General features: G+C 39.2%; 2 protein-coding genes across 2 annotated transcripts in view; one reads left to right on the forward strand and one right to left on the reverse strand.

Moving 5' to 3' along the window:
- The window catches only part of LOC138708712 (venom carboxylesterase-6-like), a 32,781-nt gene extending 13,588 nt beyond the window's left edge, over positions 1-19,193 (reverse strand). Inside the window, exons 1-2 of the mRNA XM_069838816.1 lie at positions 18,945-19,193; positions 997-1,155 (exon numbers count right to left, since the gene is read on the reverse strand). Coding sequence (XP_069694917.1) covers positions 997-1,155; positions 18,945-19,178 — 393 coding nt within the window. The 5' untranslated portion in view covers positions 19,179-19,193. The remainder of the gene's footprint in view (positions 1-996; positions 1,156-18,944) is intronic.
- Positions 1-25,753, forward strand: part of LOC138708711 (uro-adherence factor A-like) — a 146,929-nt gene that overhangs the window by 25,512 nt on the left and 95,664 nt on the right. The gene's annotated exons all lie outside the window — the stretch shown is intronic.

Below are 25,753 nucleotides of genomic sequence, written 5' to 3' on the forward strand. Positions count from 1 at the left end.
CCTGAATATCTTGAGAGCTATTAAACTTCCATTTACTTACTTACAAATGGCTTTTAGAGAATACTGAGTTCATTGCCCCCCTCACATAAGTCCGCCATTGGTCCCTATCCTGAGCAAGATTAATCCAGTCCCTGCCATTATATCCCACCTCCCTCAAATCCATTTTAATATTATACTGCCATCTACCTCTTGGTTTCCAAAAGGTGCATTAAAATTCCATTAGAGGAATTAATATAGGAATATTGTTAGGATATTCTTCTTCCTTTGATTTGAATTCTTGATACTAAGCAGTATGAATATAGTTACTAGTTACTCTGCATATTTTCATTTGTGTACCACTTGGCAGCCCATTGCCGTATTTGCAAACTGTTTGTAATTAATGTATTTGCTGTTGTTTTGGATATATTATGTATGTGTAAGAAATGACGCAAGAATGGGATTAAAATCAGTGGAAAAATAAGATGAACAAACAGTCCATCTGTAATAATTATATTCGAAACTGTAAGCATACAATGAAATCCAAGTTAAGGCATAGCAATTTTTACACGAATTTACTGTAATTGAAAAATATTTGATACATTATGAAATTGAAATTATTTTATAAAACATTCGACAAATATTTTGTATACAAGAAATGTTCAGTGCGATCCATGATCATGTTTTGATGTAAAGTCTTAGATCAGGAACTGTATTCAGCTTATTATGGTATTAATTTTCATAACTATATAAAGTCTATACTGTAAATGGCAACAGAACTGAAGCACTTGTCAGAGGATGTTCATATTTTCTGCTAATGTCTGCCCAAAAGTTAATAAGGAATTTTCCTTTGAATTCAACTTTTAAAGTAGTATAGGTCAAAAACCTCGATCAACTACTTTGCTATCATCATTATGATCATCATCATCATCATCATCATCATCATCATCTCACTGACACAAGATAACCTTGTAGTTGATACAGCGTCGTCAAATAACTGATACAAATTTCAAGACGCACCTTTGGAGTGTAGATGTTTAAGAACAGACAATCTTCATCTCCTATAATGGGATCAATTATATTGTAAAATCGTGGAGGCAATCTCCTGATTTGAAGGCAGATGGCTCCTGGTAGAGATGCATTCCATACTCCAGTCCATGGCGTGGGCGGTACAGGGTCCTGTTAAATGAGAAAATAGTGTTTTAGCATAATCATTTATTGTAAACAGTATTTAAGCACGTGATACAATGACAATATCTGCTTATTGAAATACTTTGTTGTAACTATTAATGATAAGATAGCGGGCAAAATGCTGTAAGGTATGTAATGCAAAACATGGTGGTTCTAAGAATAGCAGAGTCTGGAATAGAAATGATCAGGACGAAATTCAGATACAAACTGCTGAGTCATTTATACCCGAACCCACACTTTCTGAAGTCGAAATTGTGATAGAAAATCTGAAGAAGTAACAAGTCTCCAGGTATCGATCAAATTCCAGCAGAATTAATACAAGAGGGTGGAAGCGCATTATCTAGCGAAATTTATAAGCTTGTACTTGCTATTTGGGAAAAGGAAATTGTACCAGCACAAGGGAAGGAGTTCATAATTGTACCTATTTTTAAGAAAGGGGGCAAGACTAACTATAGTAACTTTCGAGGAATATCACTTTTGTTGACATCGTACAAAATTTTGTCCAATATTCTTTTGAGAAGATTAACTCCATATGTAGATGAAATTGTTGGGAATCATCAGTGCGGTTTTAGGCGTAATAGATCGACTATTGATCAGATTTTTTATATTCGACAGATATTGGAGAAAAAATGGGAGTATAAGAATACAGTACATCAGTTATTCATAGATTTCAAAAAGGCATATGACTCGGTTAAGAAAGAAGTTTCAAATAATATTCTTATTGAATTTTGTTTTCTTAACAAAGTAGTTCGATTAATTAAAATATGTCTCAGTGAAACGTACAGCAGAGTCCGTATAAGCCAACTTCTGTCTGATGCTTTTCCAATTCATTGTGGGCTAAAGCAGGGAGATGCACTATCACCTTTACTTTTTAAGTTTGCTCTAGAATATGCCATTAGGAAAGTCCAAGATAACAGAGAGGGTTTGGAATTGAATGGGTTACATCAGCTTCTTATCTATGCGGATGATGTGAATATGTTAGGAGAAAATCCACAAACGATTAGGGAAAACACGGAAATTTTACTTGAAGCAAGTAAAGAGATAGGTGTGGAAGTAAGTGCCGAAAAGAGGAAATATATGATTATGTCTCGTGACCAGAATATTGTACGAAATGGAAATATAAAAATTGGAGATTTATCCTTTGAAGAGGTGGAGAAATTGAAGTATCTTGGAGCAACAGTAACAAATATAAATGACACTCAGGAGGAAATTAAATGCAGAATAAATATGGGAAATACCTCTTATTATTTGGTTGAGAAGTTTTTGTCATCTAGTCTGCTGTCAAAAAATCTTAAATTTAGAATTTATAAAACAGTTATATTACCGGTTGTTCTGTATGGCTGTGAAACTTGGACTCTCACTTTGAGAGAGGAGCAGAGATTAAGGTTCTTAGGAAAATACGAGTACACAACACCGCCTGGATAGTGACTCACTTCTGCCAGCGTCCATTCTGCTTCTCGAAACATTCCTGCAGCCCATCTTTGGTCACTTCCCGCAGAGCGTGCGTCGCACGAATTTTCACCTCTTCGGCAGACGCAAACCGCTGTCCCTTGAGTAGGGATTTGACCTTTGGAAACGCTAGAAATCTGCTGGAGCAAGATCTGGAGAACATGGTGGCTGTGGAAGGACAGGTATTTTGTGTTGTGCGAGGAATTCGCTGACCAAGAGCGACCGATATTGTCATGATGAACCAAATTCTGTCCTTGCCACAAATTTGGGTCTTTTTCGTCGAACTGCATCACGGAGACGTCGAAGAATTGCAACATGGTCTCCTTACTGACAGTTCGACTCTCAGGAATAAACTCAAATTGTACGAGACTCTGGATATCGAAGAACATTTCAAGCATTACTTTCCCCTTTGATCGGTCGGCACATTGAGACTATGCGCCTGGAACATAGGCCACATACCACGCGGACAAGGCAGAGATTGCCTACTGAGCATGGCGTACCCGAAGTTCGGGTACTTTCTGACTACTAGTACTCGTACATGCGAAAAGGACATCGTCCTCGAAAACATAAGAGTTGCTCGTCAGTGGTAACAAATGGACTGCTTCATCTTGCAGTTGTGAACAAATTGATCCCAAGTTTCGCATATTGATGTGAAGTAATCGCGTTCCCTCCTTGCGCGACGAGTTTCCTTATCATCAAATCTTAGGCATGCGACTAAAAATTCAAACCTATAAGCACTCCTGGTCAGGGCCCCCGATAGGATTTATGGGCCCCTGTGCAATATTGTGCTCGGGCCCCGTTGAAGAAAAGTTAAAAATGACAAGTTACCAATTTTTCTGACGATAATAATTATTTGCGTAATAAATAAAAGATAACCCCACACACAGGTACGAATCCAAAAATATACACTTTTGCTACATTGAAAACTTTTAACAAAACTTCATATTAGCACAATATATTACGCTTCTTTTTCAGTAGGGCCTACATAGTATGTTTCGTGACGAAACTTTCGTCTTTTCGTTGTCGTTTGTTTCGTTTCGTTTTCATAAAACACTATTCTTAAACAGCTGTAATTTCTGACCTGCAGGCCAACATCAACAAACAACTCTCCTTGATTTCATTGATGCAAAACCATCAATTATATCATCAAAATTTAAAGACTTAGCAAGATCGCTCTCCAGACTAAGGAGTCCAAGGTTACTCAGTCTTTCTTGGCACACTGTTACTCTGAATACATTTTTATTTCCTTCATTTTGTTTGAAGTTGGTGTAAAATTGAGCGTTGCTTGTGAAGGTGCAGAAAATAAACCAATCTCAAGCCCATCTGTTCAGGTTGTCAAAAATGAAGACAGTTCATGCTTAGAAGAGTCGTGTCGATGGTTGTTAACGTGAGAAACCGATTTTTATTATACAGGGTGTTTAAAAAATACGGGGCATAATTTCAGGTATGTATTTCCCACATGTAGACAATCAAAATAGTTCATTACAACATGTGTCCTGAAATGCTTCATTTCCGAGTTATGGCCTTCACAACATTGAAATTCACCAGAACGTTTTTCTTTCCGCAGGTCGTTGTCATTACAGAAGATGTTCAAAATGTCCACCTCCTGCTTGAATACAGACCTCACATCGATATCTCATTGACCTGCGAACACGATCCCAAACTCCAGGAGTATTGCGTATGTCCTCAGAACATGCCACAATTCGATTCCAAAGGGATTCCAAATCAGGCAACGGAGACGAATAAACCAATGATTTTAAATGGCCCCACAAGTAGAAATCGAGAGGGTTCAGATCAGGTGAGCGTGGAGGCCAAGCAATTGGGCCACTCTACCTATCCATCGATCAGGAAACCTTCGATCCAAGTACAGGCGAGCTGTACAACTGAAGTGTGCAGGAGCGCCATCATGCAAGAAGTGAATGTGTTGACGATTGATCAGTGGGGTGTCTTCTAAAACATGAGGTATGGTGTTTTCCAGGAAGTTTGTGTACGCCTGCTCCGTAAATCTGTTTACAAGTACATGGGGTCCAACTAATCGATCACCAATGATACCGGCCCACATGTTGAGGGAGAACCGCACCTGGTGATGAGATGGAACAGTTGCACGTGGGTTTTCAAACGCCCATACATGCTGATTGTGGAAATTTGTTATGCCATCTCGTGTGAACTGTGCTTCATCTGTAAATAATATTAAGGCAGGAAAGTTCGGATTTACACCACACTGCTGCAAGAACCACTGACAGAACCTAATTCGTGCAGGGTAATCTGCTGGTGACAGGGCCTGTACACGTTGCAAATGATAAGGATACAATTGATACTCTTTCAACAGTCTCCAGACAGTCGTATGAGGAACATTGACTTGCAACGCTACCCTTTGTGTGCTGATAGAAGGAGTCATGTTCACAGCCTCCAGAATCTCCTCCTGTACTTCTGGAGTTGTAGATCTTGGTCGTCCCCTTCCCAAACCAGGAGAGTTAAATTTTCCATACTTGCACAGACGGTAATGGAGACGTACAAATGTCTTCCGATCTGGACATTGTCGCTGTGGGTACCTCTCCTGGTACAAACGACGAGCCAGCGCAGCATTGCCGTCCGCCTTACCGTACATGAAGTGTATCTCTGCCAGCTCTTGATTTGAATACATGTCGCACAGTCTAACGCCTACACAACACTGAATGTAACCTTCGCCTCGGAATGAACTGTCAGAGTGCCCTCTTAATGTCTCCTTTGACGCAACGACCTGCGGAAAGAAAAACGTTCCGGTGAATTTCAATGTTGTGAAGGCCGTAACTCGGAAATAAAGCATTTCCGGACACATGTTGTAATGAACTATTTTGATTGTCTACATGTGGGAAATACATACCTGAAATTATGCCCCATATTTTTTAAACACCCTGTATAAAAGTTAAACATTTACAGTACATAATGAAGTGGTAATTTGTATTAATTCTACTATTGTTGGTTAATATGTCAGATTCATGTAACAAACGTTCTTACAAAGTTTTATGGTACCGGCATGTATCTGTGATTATTATTCGTGATAATTAAAAGTAATCAGACTCACTTTATCTGACGGGCCCTTACTGCTCACGGGCCCATACGCACTTACCCCCCTTTGCCCGCTCTTCTCGGCGGCCCTGCTCCTGGTTGCTTTGTACCTAGATCAACACATCTCTGTATTGAATAATTCTGTGACGCATAAATGATTATTTTTCAAAACTGCTGTTAGTGCAAACATTCCAAGAAGAGCAGGCTGGCTGTGGTGTTTTGGCGATTTAAACTTTGATCTCTTTCTATTTGTTCATTAGTATGAGCCACTGAAGTGTTTATCATATCATCCATGAACAACAAAGGCGTCTGAACGAAGTGATCGTATTTCTGCTTGGCGTACGACGTCTTGAACCACTGGCAGGTTTGCAGACCAACGATGGTTGTTTTTCTCTCTCACAAGGGAAGGGTTTCGGCTCGAACAGGAATTTTTGGTTAAAAATTTGTACATAGGCTTACCTCACAATGGTGATGAAGACCGTAAAAGCATTCATTTGTGTAACTCTCCGTTTGGTTGGTATTGGTCAATACACTTCTTTAAAAATGTACATGAGGATTCTCTGTAAAATGCATGAAACAGCATGGAGCAGAGCAATAAGCACAACACGTAGAAGCAACACCTGAACAATCTTCTGAACCACACTCCAGTGCTGAAAAATCAAATGCCACCTGAATTACATTTTTGAAGTGCGAGACTTGTTCAGGATTCACGTAACCAGCTGACTGCCAGGAATACTGAAGCATAGGGCGGTATACTGGAGCAGACAACTGGTTATGAATAACAGAGTGCATTTTCATTATAAACACTCGATTTTCCAAGTTAAGTTCTGGATTCTCAGCAAGAGTCCTTATGCAATCTGTTATCCTCCGAGCATATATTTTGTATTGTCTAAGGAAATAGATATCCAGAGGCTGGAAATATTTAGTTTTTTTAGGAGGAATGATCATACATTCCATGTCCTAGCCTTGGAATGATTCATTTATTAAGGTTGTGTCCTTGTGCGCATTCAATGACTCACACAACAATGTACACTTTTGATTAGCAGCAATATTTTCAGACAGAACGTTGGAGAAAAATGTTCTTAAATGGGCTTTAGACATTTTACCACTCGTACTAGTTTCTAGGCTAGGCTTACGGGTAAGGTGTCCCACCCCCTTAATTTGTGCAGTGCTCTCCCCACCCCTCAACTTGTGCAGTGCTCTAACAGACAAACCACACATTACACAAACGAATGCTTTTGGGAGCTTTACAGAGATGTAAAGATGGGCCTGTATACAAATTTTGGATACGAAATTCCTGTTCGAGCCGAAACCCTTCCCTTGTTAGAATGTTCCTTGGTGGTATCACAATATTTGGGTTTTCTCCTGGTGCGGAAATGTTACTATTCTCTTCACTTTCAAATGCGGAATTATTAGAATTGTCAGATTCTAACCTTGCCCGTTTACGTCAACGCTGTTCAGTTACAGAGAATCTTCGTCGCTGCTCACACACGGGCGTATCTTCATCTGTGTCAGCTTCATCGGAACTAACATCAGTGTCATAATTTTTCCTCCGAAATTCGGGTCGTCTGTACGCAGAATACTGATCTAAAACAATCGTAAGTGACTTCCCGGAACTTAACTTAGTATTACTTCCGTGAACTCAGATGAAGTAGGCTACTACAAAAATAAATTTGTTTTACTGTACTTACCTTGTCTAATTCTGGATACGTAAACACTAATCTTCGTAACTTTCACGACACACACTCACTAACAATGTATTGATGTAACAAATTCAAACAATGCAAACTCACTGGTCAACCTCTTCGAAAGCCAGGAAGCTACTGAAAGGGAAGTAATTGTGACGCAAAAGACATAAGAGAAAAAGCAATATTGCCAATCGTGCGTAGTAAAAAAATAACGAGGCGTAGTGTTCCAGGAGGGGGAAAGGAACTGGCCACCCTACCCCATTATCTCCTGGCCTAGTTGCCTCATGAATGATGCCTTATTGGTGTCACTTATGAGGTTCAAACCTACATAGGTTGGTTAAAAAGTAATGGCAACACTGCTGTCACGTGACGACGGTGCGTTCGAGAGCTGCCAGCTGTGTGGACATGAACAAGGACTGTTAGAGGAGTTAGTGCAGCCAGCGGCGACAGTACTCCATCAATCTACTGCAGTGTGTAGAACGTTCACTTTCATAGGGATAGTGCGAGCGCCCTAAGACCATCCTTACAAAACTAGAGCAACGTTCCTGGATCAAAATTGAAATGGCACGAGGTCATAGTACACAAGAATGTTTTCAGGGACTGCGTGAAGCATGTGCCATATCGCACAGTTGCACGATGGGTTAAAGCGTTCCGGGAAGGCCTTGTTGCACCGGTGGCAAAGGGAAGGTGACGACTTTCTTGGACGAATCGTCGCTATGGACGAAACCTGGACTCGCTCGTATGAACCAAACTTGAAACGCCAATCAAATGAATGGAAGCATCCCGGTTCTCCTCGTCCAAAGAAAGTGCGCCCTACACAAAGTGCTGTGAAGGAGATGTTCATTGTGGCGTGTGACATTGATGGGGTAATACTGCACCACGCTGTACCTCCAAGGCAGACGGCAAACGCGGACTACTGGAACATCCACCGTACTCACCCGATATGATCCATGCGATTACGATCTTTTCACCAAAGTGAAAGAACCACTGCGAGGGACCCGGTACAATACCGGAGATGAACTTATCCGTGCTTTAGGGCGGTCAATACGGAACATCAACAAAGATGGACGCGCTGATGGTGTACGACGCCTTCCAAACATTTGGCAAAAGGTAATAAATAAGGGGGGCGACTATATAGAAGGTACGTAAATGTTGTACCCCTGTGAATAAAGCCATGTCAGAAATATCGAACTGTTGCCATTACTTTTTATCCAACCCAAGTATCTTCGAACAGTTGACTAAACAGCAGTGTTGCAGGGTTGAGAAGCTTTTATAAAAGTGGGATATTTTTATATACTCAGAGGGTCAATTGACCCTCCCTCAGTCCTCCTAAATGACAAGATAGTGATGATAAAGTTTCACTGTCACAAAGTGATCATTATAAAACGAAATGCATATTAGTTTCGATAACTTGTTGTATTTTGAGTGTCTTACAACGTTAAATTCGTTCAGAGTTCATTTGGACATAATAGACAATCATCATTACTTCCATCGTTATATTTTCAAAGCATTAAACCTGAATACGTTTAGGAAGGCGCAGTCGAATGAAGGTCCATGTTGTGGAGTTGTCACACGGCTGATATTTTCGGGTTCTGGTTTTAAACTCGGTTATCGCAGAACCACTTTAACGTAATACAAGCCGTGTGCTTCACTTATCATACCTTTATCCACAAAGAATAATTTAAATAACGTGTTAAACCTGTCCTACTACCAGCTGCGTAGTTGAACTAGTTTACTGCGGTCCATGGTCACGAACACAAAGTCATGAATTGGCCTCGAGGTGTTCGTAAGTCTAGTTGGCATGGAAACGGAATCACAACACTGTTGTTACGCATACACAGCCAGTATTGGAATATGGAATGGTTGTAAATCATAAGAAAACATAAATGACTTCTTGGATCGAGGGATGCTTAAATTAAGAATGAATTATATTCTAGAACCTTCTTCTCTTGTAAACAGTCGCACTTTTCATTTTACGTATCTTCTCCCTCATAATCAACCTAAAATTTTCGTTGTGGCAAGATCCTCCACTTGTCTCTAAATATTTATCTTAGCGAATGATCCACATCAGCTTTTTTTTTTTCTTTTTCTTATTTTATTTATTTATTTTTTGTATATTTCACATAACCTTGAAAGGACGACGCGATGTCCAAGAACTAGGATATATTTTTTTGTGCATGTGACAACTTCACATTAACAATGGTCTCCAACTTTTATCGTAGATCGTAAGCGTGATTCACACGGTGCTGATTTGACGCAGCTCGCAAGCTTCTTCTGTCGCCACCTTGACGCTTTCCCGGAGCGAGTCTGAAGGCTGGTTCACAATAAACCGGGAACGAGAACCAGAATGAAAACGAGAAGCAGAGGACGTGAATATGAACATTTTTGATTCACAATAAACCGAGAACGTAGACGACTATGCATATCGATATGCATGTCAATAACGATATGTAAAGTCGATATTACGCATTCTGATGTTATTTGTGTATAATTGACCAATTGCGTTCTCTCATGAGTACAAGGCAGCCAACATAAACACAGGTTAACCAACTTCGAAATTTCAACTGAAACATTTCATTAGGTACGGTACTATAAATATGCCCATGCATCTTTATTATCACAACCTATTTTAAGTCTACCATAACGTAAAATAATTAGAGAAGAAACGTTTGTAATAGAACAAAAATGAACACAACAGTAGTTATTGAATTGAAGCATGAATATGTAGTGTGTAATACAACCAATACAGTAATAAAATATGATTCACTTACGATCGGTGTTCAAAGATGCAGCTATTGAAAGCCACGTATTCTCCTTTTTCTCATCTTTATACGAGGCGCGCCGCTTATCGTAAACGTGAGGATTTTCCTCGACACTCAATATTAGAATCTCATCAAATAAAACTTGCTCCATGATGCACAGCACAGAACAAAATAATGCATAGGTTATGTCACGGTCTTCTTGCTACAAAATATACGACGACAAAATAGCTTTTAGATGGCAATAGAATGAATCTAGTGGGCTGTGATCGGAAACGTGAACGCCAAAGTTGAAACTTGGCCAACTCTCCGTTCCCGACCCCGGGCTCCGGCAAGCTTTTCGTTAATTGTAAATGCTCACATTTAAATGTACACATTTTAACAATTTTACCGTTTTCGTTTTGGTTCCGATTATCGTTTCCGGTTTATTGTGAACCAGCCTTTACTGCAAACGTTTACACGGTGGTGGTGAGAAGTATGAAGTTGCCAGCGTCTTGAGTGTAGTTCGAGCCACTGCAGTACGCGTTGTGCCGTAGCAGCGGAGAAAAGACTGAAGGTGAGGGGAAATAAATCATTTTCCACACTTTTCCAAGATAAAATTAAATACCAGAAATGTGTTCGAAAGTTTCGCAGAGATGGAAAGTGGGCTCCACGGAGTTGTCACATGTGCCCCGAACATTTTACTGATGAAGATTCTGTTTGAGGCGCTAACATGTCCTAAGAGAGTGAAGTAGCCACTTTTTGGATTTTTCTTTGTTGATCGAAGGATGTAGTTTTCATTTGGCCGGTCCGAACGTGTTTTATTTTGCAGTAACTCTCTGTCCTGCACTTCTTTATGATACACTCAGTAGTAGAACGTGGTTTGCCAAGATTTCCTGCCAATTTCTCGGAAGCTTTTTCGTTCCCTGTGTAATTTTATAATCAGGTTTGTTTGTTGTAATGTAGTTTCTCTTTTGTTGTTCCCTCTTGTTTTGCGTTTATTTCAAACGGCGTGAACTGCTTTGCTGTGCTGTACCTGCCGATGTGGGACACTAAGGACGCCTGGAAGCGTTTGTTTATAAGCTGGGACAGTCGGTCAAAATATTTAATTTATCTCATAATTTATGTTTAATTAAAGGTAGAGTAGTACAAATTGAAATTACAAATTAAAAACATTAAAGAGCGTGTCAACATTATCGAAATAAGAATAAGGGTTTCTTAGAGAAACGAATATTACGCGTATGTATAATTAAATTTCTCTTTATTGGAACTGTACAAATACTTTCTTTACCCACTGTAGTTTCTTAAACAGTTGATCTGAAGTTAACCTCTGACCTATCCATTTCCATACCCACATTCTTTTTTTTTTTTTCTGCTTGTTTACAGAATCGCATATTTGGGCTTCAATAACTCGTGCATTCACTGATTGAATGTGCCAGATACTGGGAAGCGAGAAGCCTCATGCCTCTGTTTAGTTCTTAGTTTTTAGTTCTTTAAGGATTTTGTTTAGTTCCTTTATTAGATTTAATTTTAAGTTGTATTAAGTTAATTGTTTTAATCTTGAGGTTGTGTTAGGTAAAAGATAACTTATCTATGTACCTATCATTCGAATAAATAAATAAATAAATAAATACATAAATAAATAAATAAATAAATAACTGGTGCATAAAGCGTAACAGCGGCTCGAATAACATCCTCCTCTGCCGCCATGACACTTAACGCTGGCAACTTCCTACTTTTTACCAGCATCATGTAAATCACTCTTTAGATACTCTTGTTTTTAATTTGCTTAATATGTTTTCCAGGTTTTGTTTTCTTTATCAGGCGCACGCTTATCACACTTATAATTTTATCGAAACATTTAACATTCCGGTTTACCTACAGTTGAGTGTAGTAGTCAGGCTCCAGTTCTGCTACACCGAATATCCTTTGAGCCGGAGATACGAGCGGCTTCAGACAGGATAAAACGTGCTATATTTTTCAGTGTTTTGCAAAATACACCAATACACGCTGCACGTTGTCCTCTGGAAATAACCTTATAATGGAGATGGTTTCATAAAAATTGTCTGCTAAGATCTGTAAAATCTTTCCTCGTCGCCCATTCTGATTTTCATTCCACTGGTAAAAGTTAGAAGATTTGTTCTAAACATCTGTAATGCAAAATATATAGAAACTAATTCGTGTAACATAAAAAGCCTCGCACACTGTATTGGTAATTCAGGTAACTCGAAACAAAGTGTGGCTAAATTTTCTAGGCTTCCTTTAAACATTTTGTGGAATGCCTTTGTTCTGAGTTTGTGGATGGTGAGTGCGCACGCATTTACTTTTTAATTGCTGCTGATAGAAGATAGAACTTCGTGAAACATTTTACATGCGTCTGTAGCTAGTGTGCCAGATTTCAAATTGAAGCTAGTACAAAAGATGTACAATTTATCTTTTGAAGAGGTGGAGAAGTTCAAATATCTTGGAGCAACAGTAACAAATATAAATGATACTCGGGAGGAAATTAAACACAGAATAAGTATGGGAAATTCCTGTTATTATTCGGTTGAGAAACTTTTATCATCCAGTCTGCTGTCGAAAAATCTGAAAGTTAGAATTTATAAAACAGTTACATTACCGGGTGTTCTGTATGGTTGTGAAACTTGGACTCTCACTTTGAGAGAGGAACAGAGATTAAGGGTGTTCGAGAATAAGGTGCTTAGGAAAATATTTGGGGCTAAGAGGGATGAAGTTACAGGAGAATGGAGAAAGTTACAGAACACAGAACTGCACGCGTTGTATTCTTCACCTGACATAATTAGGAACATTAAGTCCAGACATTTGAGATGGGCAGGGCATGTAGCACGTATGGGCGAATCCAGAAATGCATATAGAGTGTTAGTTGGGAGGCCGGAGGGAAAAAGATCTTTAGGGAGGCCGAGACATAGATGGGAAGATAATATTAAAATAGATTTGAGTGAGGTGGGATATGATGATAGAGAATAGATTAATCTTGCTCAGGATAGGGACCAATGGCGGGCTTATGTGAGGGCGACAATGAACCTCCGGGTTCCTTAAAAGTCAGTAAGTAAGTAAGTACACAAGATGTACGGAAAATACTCGTGCATAGCAAAATTGGTTTGGATTCAAAAATATTAGAGAGAATAAATTCATTTAGCCTACATATCTCGGATACGCATTATCTTTTTTCGGTGAGGTATGCATCCCGGAGAAAATTTTAAATGCACCAAAGAAAGGAAATAATTGTTATGAAACCTTTCTTAGTACAACAACACTGGCATACTATATACAAGACCAGTACTTTGTGAGGAATGGACCTCAAGGAAAGAATAACGGCTAATGAAATGGAATTAACAGACACAGAGCAGGGATACCAAATGGGATCATAAACGCAATTAGGATGCAATGGAAGAATTATATTAGAACCTGCCAGTGTACAATAATTAAAAAACAAAAAAATACACAATAAAAGAAAGAGTGTGGAAGACACTGCCTGCTTAGCCATAAGATGCGATCCAGCAGGCAGTGGTGGAAGACCTTCATTCTGTAAATATGTTGCGTAAGTGTGCACTATTGTGTAACCAGGCTGAAGTTTTGGCTGAGGTCAAGGCATCGGACTGGTTGCTGTGCGAGTGAACCGCGAAGTTACAAGATACTCACGTCAAAATCGTTAAAAAATAAGTTTGACGTCTCTATCTGCTACAAAGAGGTGCAGATATTACAAGATCACAGTTATTTCGTCAGCAATTTAACACGTCATATTTTCTACTCTCCGTTCTTGTCCTTTTCCCTGTACTTGCTTCTTATCCCTTACTGTGAACGTGAAGACATTCAGATCCAAAGATTACCGAGGAAATTGCTACAACTTAGCTATAGTGTTGTCGCTTGTTATCGTTTTATTGTACAACTTCAGCGCGGCGCTAGCTTAGTAGCACATTCATTATGTGAACAGGTGCCGATGTCGAGGACATTACAGTTGTTCAAAATTATTTCGTGCTCTCTTCAGTGTCACATGAACTCTATAGAGCAGCTGCGGCGAAAATGTAATCGTGCGCCGAGCCACTGTGCAACCTGCAACGTGCATAGCACCTATGGAGGGAGGCGGACACCCGAAGGGGAAGTGAAGCAACTGTCTGACTTATTAACGGATTTTTCATTTTCCTTACGTCAAACACTTAAATATAATTTTATACAGTACAAGGCTACAAGCTAATGTTTAGTACGTGTAACGAAGAAAGAAATGAACAATATCACAACCTAAAATTAACTGTCTTCAGAATGTCTCCGCGACAAAGTTTAAAAATCAGGAATTATGTCACTTACTGCCAGTCGTAGTTGATTACGAAGGTATTTGTCTGTCAGTCGTGATCTAAATTTGGTTTTTACTATTTTAATTGTTGAAAATAATTTTTCACAAACGTAAGTTGTAGCGAACATGGCTTCAACAGAGCAAGCGAAAGAACGAAGCTTCGGATATTTATTTTTTGGCAAAGATTTGAAAGTTCAACATTTGTCAAGTCCTTACATCTAGCTTTCATTTGACATCACATTGTAAATCAGTGAGTTCAAATTGAAGACTAACCGCATTATTCGTACATCTGCTGAAAAAGGGTCGACGTACAGAGATGATGATGATGATGATGATGATAACAACAACATGAACACTTAACTTTTTAATGTTTCATCAGTAACATGTAGTATAATGCCGTTTTATGTTATACAACCGTTTTCCTCGTAATACTTGTGAACAAATCATACATTTAATATTCTCATATTGACAGCAAAAAAATGCGTCCTCCCATGCTACTTGGAACTTTCGTACATGGTTTCGAGAGAGACATATGCCACTCGCAGGTCAGAGACAAATACAAATGGAACGGAGTTTGACTCCAGTGAGTGAGAGGGTGGGGGTTGGCGGAGGTTAGAAGCAAGCACAGCTATCACTGCGAGCCACAATGTCTCGCGAGATACGTTCTCGCCACGGCTGCTATAGAGTATAGCATCCAATGTGTTGGCTGAAAAGAAGAGATGGCGGTTAAAGGGCAAACACATTGGAAGAAAAGATGTGATTTGTATTCGAATTTACATATGTATGTTTACTCAGCTGTCCGAAGATTCATAAGTGACGTGAATAGCGCACTTAATGAAGTATTGTCATGCGAAAGCCACTACGTTTGCGTGAAGACTGTACCTTTCGTCAAATCGCGTTGTAAACAGAATATCTGAAAGTAAAACGGTGGTTCTGTGACATCTTTTGTCTTCTTATTCTTCTTCCCTCCAAGGCCTGTTAGTTAGTCCACACCTGTGGAGTAACGATCAGCGCGTCTGGCCGCGAAACCAGGTGGCCCGGGTTCGAATCCCGGTCGGGGCAAGTTACCTGGTTGAGGTTTTTTCCGGGGTTTTCCCTCAACCCAATACGAATAAATGCTGAGTAACTTTCGGTGCTGGATCCCGGACTCATTTCACCGGCATTATCACCTTCATTTCATTCAGACGCTAAATAACCTGAGATGTTGATACAGCGTCGTAAAATAACTCAAGGCCTGTTGAATTTTCAACTCAGCGTGTCGACGATAGTGAAGCTCAGCCTTTTGGAATTCTATTCATATGCGTGCGGTCTGCGGTGCACATGATTTATTCATTTGTTCTGATAATGTTGTATGTGATGAATTGCTTGGTGACAGCAATTAACCAACATTCTTCAAACTTAAGTAATTGAAGACTTTTATCGAAGTAACAAAATTTGGTAAACATTGTAAGCAGAGAGTATTTACTGAATAATGCAAGATACCTGTATGACCAATAAGATGAGCTGTTCCAAATGTGGTAACGGGCCGAAGTCCCTGATGATAATTTAATAGTACATTATGCAACGAGCCTATAATGATAGTAATTAAGACGCGAGTATGTTTGTTTATGAAACTCGCTTGCGCTCGTTTCATAAGTTTCATACGAGCGTCTTAATTACCATTATAGGCAAATTTCATACGACTTTTTATGCTCGACCATATTTCTAACTTGAAATTATTCAGAAGTATTCATTTTATTTGTATCTGACAGAAGATCGGAAGTGACCTTGTTCATAGCTCTTAAATTGTGAGATGTGCGCAGACGCGGAAGTATTGATTTTTTCCGAGGAACAATAATGTCATTGACCTTGATATAATGTAACATGAACTAATTTTGATATAACCTGGAAATTGATTTAGAATTGAAAAACGAGATGACAAATTGAATTTATTTGAATATTATTTACAATTAACGCTAATTATTATAGTAACAGAACATAACCTTCTGCGACAGTATTGGATTTCCAGCCTCCGTGACGTTTCACTCGTCTTTCGATTGCATATCCGAGAATAATCGAAAACCTGAACTTTAATGAATAGGTGTACTTTAATGAGGTCCATTAAAGGACTGCTACCAGGTGTATAATTACTACATTTCGGCATGGTGGAGCATAAAATATATTAATTCACCACATTTCTAAAATGTAATGGACAAAAGAAGAGCCGAGTGCAATAACAAAAAAAAAATCACATTTGAGATATGTTAGCTAGAAAATTTTAAATTGTTAGGAACGAAGTGTTTATTTTTGTTGATAATTAACCTTATGTTAAGGGATTATTTATGTTAATATAATTCAAGATTTTATAATGTAGCGTATAGTGCAGTGTTTAAGGACAGCAATAACGGCGTTAAACGACTAATGCTCCTCAAATATAAACACCCTAAGACAGTGGTTCCCAACCTGTGGTCTGCGAGTAATTCGAAAGGGGTCCTCAGGAACAATATATATTTTTCAATTAGGCTAAACTTAACTTCATCGCGTTCTCTGACTTTTCTCAGCTTGAAGGAACATTTTGTTTGCTTGTGTCAGACTTGCGAGATACAGAGTTTACCAGGAATGAGGGACTTCTCTTAGCTCGCCTACCTGTCTGTTTATTTACATTTTTAAATTCTTTGAATTCAGTTTTCAGGGTCCAGCTTTAGGTGTTGACCGTTATATTGTATTTATTTACATTCCATGGTATTCGTACATTGCTTCACAGCTAGAATATGGAACATTACAGCTATATAGAATATGGATAAGATTGAAGCAATGATAAAGAAATTACACTTGTGGTCTAGCTGTGTTGTGAATGGAGAATTCGATTAATTTCATACTCTAAGTAACTTTTAGCAACAAATGGTGATGAACTCTTGTCCGATATCATTGAGAGTATAAAGAACATCTTGATTTATTAAAATTAAAACTAAGGGATTATTTTCCTTCCTGCAATTGAAAAAATAATTGTGTGAAAACCCTTCTGTGTGACAAAAAATAGTTCGTCCCTCAAAGAAGAAGAAAAGCTGTTAGTTATTATCTGCTGACTCGATCTTAAAAATCGTGTTTCCCACAACGACCTTGTTGCAATCTTATATGCATATTTTTCCATCTACAACACAACACCTAAACGTCATTTGCATAATCATACAATTGATATAATGTAAATTTAATGTTGAGCTAAACTTGCGATTTAAGAGTACCTACAATTGAACCAGACTGGTCAAAACTGCCAGCTACAAGGCAATATCAACCATCCCAATAACAACCTTACGGCAAGTCAAGGGGCCGTATTCATAGACATTCTTAGCGCGGGCTTCCGGTGGATGATCAGCGAACTAACGTTTTTCGTATTCATAAACCAGTGTTAGGGTCTAGTGATATGATATGATATGATATGATATGATATGAATCCTGTAGAAGTAATCAGTCGATAGCCGGGGTTAGTTTAGCACGCTCGTAGCGCGGGCTAGCGAAATGTCTATGCATAGCACCCTAAGAAACTAATTTATTTTTTCTCAGGAAAACGTGATAGCTTTGTATTTATATGTTTTCAGGTTTAAATTGTATCAAAAGCTAAAACTAAAATTTAATATTGCTACCAATTCATTAAGGATATGTAATTCACTGCATTATGAAAATATGTAATGAGTAGAACATATTTATGGGCCTAAATTATGCAAAATATTTTTGGGGGTCCGCCAACATGAAGTAGGAACTTTAAGGGTTGGGATCCCAGCCCAAGACTGATTGCCGTGCACGTTGATGCTTAAACATCTAATTGTATCAACTTACGTTACTTGGTAGTTGTAATAAAAATCTTCAGACTCGGCACTTGCAAGTAAAATATTATCTATACTCGGTTTATTATGCAAAACGTGGTCCAGTTTTAAGAGCTTAATTCTTAACAGTCGCAGAGTTCATGGACACAAATTTAATTACAAGGACTGAAATGTCAATAATTTCAATACAATTACGCAGAAAGTCATAAATGTGAATACTTGTCACCGCACCACTTCACAAGCCAGACAGCGTGGGTCAAGTTGAAGTTTCTTTTAATGAATTAATCGAACATCTGTAATTGAAAAATGTCAGTTTTAAAATGCTAGCGTCCGCACTTGTGGAGTAACGGTCAGCGCATCTGACCGCGAAACGAGGTGGCCCGGGTTCGAATTCCGGTTGGGGCAAGTTACCTGGTTGAGGTTTTTTCCGGGGTTTTCCCTAAACCCAATATGAGCAAATGCTGGGTAACTTTCGGTGCTGGACCCCGGACTCATTTCACCGGCATTATCACCTTCATATCATTCAGACGCTAAATAACCTAGATGTTGATACAGCGTCGTAAAATAACCCAAGAATATAGATATTCAAATGCTAGCTGTTGTAGAGTATTACAGAGTTAATTAAATAATGAGATGTAACGACTATTTTAGACGATTTAAACTTTATTATTCATATATCTTTAAAAAATAAACACTTATTTATCATAAAATGTTGCCTGTTTGTAGAGTAGATAATTATTACCTTGAACCTAAGATCTCCAACGGGTGGTTGAGCGTAAGGTACTCCCTGGAAAGCTGCAAATTTTCTTCCGTAACGGGATGTCTGGTAAATACCCTGGAGAGTACCCTGCTTTATGTGAACCGTGGGTCTGCCGTCATGTTGGGCCACCGCGTATGCTCCCAGTGCACTCAGTAATAAAAGTACATTGGCCAACATATCTGAGCAGAGGTACATGGCTGAATGGAACGCGAACATTGTGTCTGACGTACATATATGTATATTTTGTAGTGACAGTCTCCAGGACAGGGGAATACGGCGGTCCAATAGAAAGCTGTCTACGAAACAACTTGTATACGGGCCTCCCCCTCCCCCCTATCATTAGTCGCACGCGAAGCAAACAGTGTAGTGCTATCATGCAATTACTGAATCGTAACTAATTTTTTCCCTTCCAAAGATATAGCTTAAGATGGAAAACGAGCTATCAGAGGACATCGCTATCTTTTGTGCTCTTTTATTTCATATTTATCCAGGATTATGCATTTTTAGCTAAAAGAAAAGAATGGAAAATGCTCAAACCAAGACACTGAATTGCCAGTCTCGGTGTTAGTAGCATTAAGGCTCATTCACAATGAAAATTGAACATAACGTAAGCGTTGACTTAACGTTACGGTAAAATCAAGAAGCCATACCATCATTCTCGATGGAAACATAAACATAACAGCAAACATACTTGGTAACCATGGAAACATAACAACGACGCCATTTCCTCATATTCTGTCGTATACTTCAGCGCTCCACGATTGTGTTCTGTTTGCAAATCACGTAAGCATAAGCATGAAAGTTTGGAGTTCGCAAACTTTCATGTTAACGTCTTACGGTAATGTTTATGCCAATGCTTATGTGAATCATTGTGAATGATCCCACTTGGTAGCCTGGGCGCAAACTTCTGTGTTTATGTTACGGTTATGTTTAATTTTAATTGTGAATGGGCCTTTAACGTGCGTGGGAACCAAGTCTTGCAGTGGAATATCTCCTCTGTAGGCATTTATATTTCTTCCTTGCCAGTTTTATTTGAGACCTGAAGTTACGATGACCTCGTTTTACGAGCACCATCATGTGTTCGTTTAGGAAAGTGACAGATATATAGTGACCGGCAAAAAAATGTGGAACGCTTATTTTTTTTAAGAAATGTAACTTTTTATAGCCTATGCTTTATTTTTTCTACATTATTACAAAAACTTATTCTCTCTCCCTCGCTGTTATTTATACTCCCTTTGACATCTTTGGTCATATCGCGAGTTAATCTTTGGTTGAAATCCGAAGGCCTGTGTACTATTGTTGAGATTGGTTCTATTGTTGTGAACTAGATGGCGACTGTATATGTATTACTGATTTGTTATGAATATGATTTCGGTGATGAATGAGGCCGGTGATTTTCAGGGATGTTGTGTCCCGAATTTCCTGGCATTTGCCTTACGGTTGAGGAAAAACCCTGAAAAACCTCAACCAGGAAATTCAACCCGGGCCCTCTGCGTAAGAGACCAGCATGCTGACCCCTACACCACAGAGGTGGTCAAAAACTTATTGTAAAGTGAAGTTAACGTGTATTCTGTGTACTTCATCAAAACGCTTTTAACAAGATCTAAAATATTGTAATGAATTTCATGCGATTATTGAGACAGTGGCTTATATTAACACACTGAAATTGTCGCTGTGCGCTTATATTGGCCTAATGTTGGGTGTCACCACCCCTGGTGGCGATGAAGGCCTCCATTCGTCGCGTCATGCTGACCACCAAGTCCTGCAACATGTTCTGAGGGATGAGGTTCCACTCCTGGAATGTTGCTCGCATTTTGTTCAGGGCGTCGAATTTGCGACCCGGACACTTTGACCGAGCACATTCCACAGGTGTTCAATAGGATTTAAGTCTGGACTGCGTGCTGGCCAGTCCAGGGTTGGTATCCCGACGTCGCGAAGATAGTTCGCTACGCAGCGAGCAGCGTGGGGCAGGCGTCACGCATAATGATGAAATTTTCGCCGACGGAGTCTACTAACACCTCCACTTTGTATCAGTGCGTATTCAGAGCTCCCCTCGACGAAAACAAGCTCCGTCCGAGCTTCAGAGCTGATATCGCCCTATACCATGACAGCCACTTCCAAAGAGCGTTCTCTCGAAAAAGCTGCAAGACGAATTCGCTCCATACTCTAACCGTCAGGTGACTGGAGGCAACATCACGATTCACCACGACTGACCTCTGGCCCACAGTCTGATTCTGGAGTTGACTCGCTGCCCGGTGCTGGAAACAGTTGCAGGTTTTCTTGAGATCAAATTGGCTTTCTGAAATCTTCTTTCAGTCACGGTGACGTCCCTCACTGCACGATTTCTGGCGTGGACCTGGAAAACCAAAAATTGTGATCCCTGGCGGATGTAACCTCCCACGGCCTGATCCCGGTCGCTTGGAAGCTACAGAGTTCACGGAATCTCCATGGGCACGTTGGACGTTTTCAGATTCATTCGTCTGATTTGCGGTCACGGTCTGTGGTTTCATTACCTTCGTACTTTCCTCAGGCTTAGGAGTGGCAAAGGAATCAAATATATAAATTATTTATTAGAATTATTTAGTTTCGTCTTTATGGTTGTGAAACTTGGACTCTCACTTTGAGAGAGGAACATAGGTTAAGGGTGTTTGAGAATAAGGTGCTTAGGAAAATATTTGGGGCTAAGAGGGATGAAGTTACAGGAGAATGGAGAAAGTTACACAACGCAGAGCTGCACGCATTGTATTCTTCACCTGACATAATTAGGAACATTAAATCGAGACGTTTGAGATGGGCAGGGCATGTAGCACGTATGGGCGAATCCAGAAATGCATATAGAGTGTTAGTTGGGAGGCTGGCGGGAAAAAGACCTCTGAGAAGGCCGAGACGTATATGGGAAAATAATATTAAAATGGATTTGAGAGAGGTGGGATATGATGGTAGAGACTGGATTAATCTTGCTCAGGATAGGGACCGATGGCGGGCTTATGTGAGGGCGGCAATGAACCTCCGGGTTCCTTAAAAGGCAGTAAGTAAGTAAGTATTTAGTTTGGTGTGTTTAAAATCAGTGTATTATTTACAGTTCTCATTCTAGCTCGTGATTCCCATGGTTCAATCGATTACAATTTTAAGTTTATTCCAGTCTGTTGATATTAGCTAATGCTTTCAAGCACTTCGTAATATCTCCTGTTTTCTCGTAGGACTCTGCAATTTCTGGATATTCTCTGGTCTTCTTTTACGTAACACCGTCTCCTCTACATTGAGTTCTATGAAGCGCATTGCAATGTTTTACTTTTTCAAATAGGCTAACACGTTTTTTTTTATCTTAGGATGTGACCTTCCGAGGTGGTTGTTTATTTTGTTCTTCCATCCGTCGACTGCGTTATCACGTTGATGACGTCTGTTGTAGGAACTCCCAAGTTGAACAGGTTTTTTTGGGTTTTGTAGCCATTGATCAAGAAGTCTTAAATTTTCATTTGCAGGATTATCAGCCATGCTTCGTCAACTTCAAGTCTCAGGAACGCTAGAGCCGCTCACATTTGAGTTTGGAGTCATGTGTCTTGATTTTGCTTGTATTCGTTAAACTTATTCTTGTACCTTCCGTCAGAAACTCTTTTTCATGTGGAACAATTAACCATTTACAGTTTACACCAACAGAAGGGAATACGTCCTTCATTTTTTCTGTTTGCTGCTTCACTCTCTGACGGTTGAGACGGAAGAGACCTACAAGGTTTAGGACAAACAGCATTGGGAACACAATACATTCGTTTCCCCGTCGTTGTTTATGAAATTAGCATGAATTGTGTATATCTGATTGGACTGCTTGTTGCAGCTTCTAAAAATAGCATGAAGAAGTGTTTTGAATGTTTCAAGCTTTCTCTTTTTTTGGTCTTAGACAATGTTATTCTTTCCCCACTTACGTCATCCACCAGAAGAAAGCTGCTTCTATCACTCATTTTTAAATGTTCTTCATCTGAGACGACATCTTCACAATTCCATTTGATTCCCATGTGAAATGGGTTTCAGGTCGAATAAAGTGGAACTTCAGTGAGAAAACTATATCTTGTCTTGTAAATCGCCCAGTACAATTTCGGTACAGAAATGCTATTTTCTCTCTGTATTGAACACGGCCTGCTGTACTTCTATCTGCCATATACGCATGGTCAAAACTCTCATAACTTCATTTTGTTTTTACTGACTACACTTTCTGGGTTCTCCTGCACTCACTCCGTTCTTCTTTCTGCGTACCTATCAGAGGTGAGCGAAGGCTTTCCACGGTTCGTTTCAATAACTTCAATTTCCGTGCCACTCTGCGAATCCCAAGTTTCGAGCAGGCAACCCCACTCGTCCCTAGGCCAGCCCCCTCCGTGCGTCTGCTGCGCCGGCGTTCGAGGAATGCTATGGAATGATGACGGAATGATGTAGATGCCTAATACGGGGAACGGGAGAACCCCGAGAAAACCCCTTGTCTGCCACAAGTGCCACTATGGATTTTTCATATGAAAAATCCCAGGCCAGACCGGGACTCGAACCCGAAGATCACAGCAGAGGAATTTCATTTTTACTTCACAAGTTATGTTATTTCATCACCATAAGTGAAAACTTACACGCATTTTGTTTTTCTAAATCAATATAAGTTAACTGTTTTTGTGTGGTCGTAGACTCTTAGTATAGGCTAAAAATCTTCATTCATTTTCCCCTATAGCATAGGCTAATAATTTTCATTCCCTCTTACAGGCTTGGCTCTGTGACAGTTGTTTCTCTGTTATTGTAAGAAGTTAAAATGTCCGCATACCATATCAACCCGACTCTTTCGTATATAATCTTCAGTGATGTATATGAATTTCAAACAATACGTTATTTGCCATAGAGGGCCAAAACTGCCAGAGCTGTAAAACAGAATGAAAATTATTGTACTAGGAGCTATCTGTGATGTGATAGAGGACAATCTAGGTTACACAAAACATTCGTAGGAGAATGGCTTCCATGGGTCTTAAATGTGTGTTTAGTTGAAAGAGCATTTGCAGTATTTACTTCAGGAACAGGAGGAAAGGAACTGGCATCTTACTCCACTATCTCCTAGCTTAGTTGCCTCATGAGTGATGTCTTATTGGTGTCACTTCTGAGATTCAAACGTGTCTTCGGATAGTTGACTAAACAACAAACCTTTAGGAATGGTGTTGATTTCTTCTTTGTACTGGCCTCCTTCCGGTTATGAATAAGAATTTAACTGGCTTAATATGAGTACATTCACGCGAATCGCTGTTAATGCCTTTATTTTTCTAAATTTAAAACATTTATCTTTTTGTTGGAGTAAAAAGAAATCGGGACGCACCCTGAAATACAACAAATACCTTCGACCTAACTTTAAAACGGGCAGCAAATGAAGTTTTAACTGTTTAGAAAGTAATGCAATTGTGATTAAAATGGTTCACGTGTATTTTCACTTACTCTCTTCAGCACAATCCATAGCTTTAATATATCGTTTTCCGAAACAAAGAAAATTTTATTCACCTTGAATGTACACGATCACAGAACGCCTAGAACAGGTACTTGCTGGAGTGCTGTGCTGATAAGTCTAACGCAGGAGAGGGGAAACGGGAGGTGTGTGGTTCCCAACTATCTCATGTACTCTAGTAATTCATTTCCACGTGGGACAATTTTGACGAAATCGACTTTTGGCCGGCTAATACTCTACCGTGCATCTTTAGATAGCCTTCCTCTTCTTTTCCCATGTAAAGAGTCGATCTTCTTAGCTTTTCTCATTAGTTTATTTTCCTCCGTTGCTCTTTCCATTACTTCCTTCTGCAATATCCTGAATGCTGCTGTTAGCTCCAGTATCTGTGCAGTGCAGTCTCACATGTTTTCCCGTGAATAGTCTTACAAGTGCTTACCAGTTCACCTTTTTTCGTGTTTGCCCTGATCTCTGCTGCATATTTTGAAATTAGTCAAAGTCCTGTTTTGTAAATACGCACTTTATAGTGTCATTAAGTGTGCGTCTGTATTTTGAAAGATACTGTTTTAAAATTATGATCCACTTTCATAATGTTGAAGCTTTTTGTGTTGTAACCTAGCAAGAACACAAATAACGTACTGTCCTTGCTGTCGCGCTCTGTAAATAAACCATATCTATGTCATGTAGTACCGTGTAGACTGTAGATCAGTGGTCGTCAGCATCCGCTGAAATGGGTAACGGGTAAGCAGCGTATCGCAATATGCACCGACGTGTAGGTGAGTCATTCCACGTCAAATCGCACAAAATTATACAAATTTTGACCTTCATATTTCTTATTGCGTTTATATTTTTTTTACCAACTCTCTGGGTCTAATAAACCAACAAGTGTGTTTTTATTTCCTCCTAAGTCCACATGTTTTGAAAATATTGCATGCTAAAATTCGTTAAAAATGTCGCACAATGCAACATTTAAAGCGTCATATTTCTGACGATATTGATGTTAAAATTTTTTGAAAAAAAAAAAAAAAAATGCATTTAAAAGCTTAAAGTACTGTCTTTTGTTAAATATTTACTAACTAATGTCCACATGCTGACTGACTAAAGATACGATACGAATTCTCTTATTTAATGATCTGCGCATGCGTGAGTCTTCTAAAAATAAGTAACAACAATGGATTAAAACTTCCCAATTTCCTCTTTACAATGGTACCAATCTTAACCCATTTGCATGCATTGTTATGAAATTATAACTATTTCTTTTATTATACTTATAAGCGGAACACGGTGTATAATTATTACAAATATTTTTTTTGATTCAATTTTTAAAAGTTAGATA

This window comes from Periplaneta americana, chromosome 11, assembly GCF_040183065.1.
Source record: "Periplaneta americana isolate PAMFEO1 chromosome 11, P.americana_PAMFEO1_priV1, whole genome shotgun sequence".
Classification (NCBI taxonomy): Eukaryota; Metazoa; Arthropoda; class Insecta; order Blattodea; family Blattidae; genus Periplaneta; species Periplaneta americana.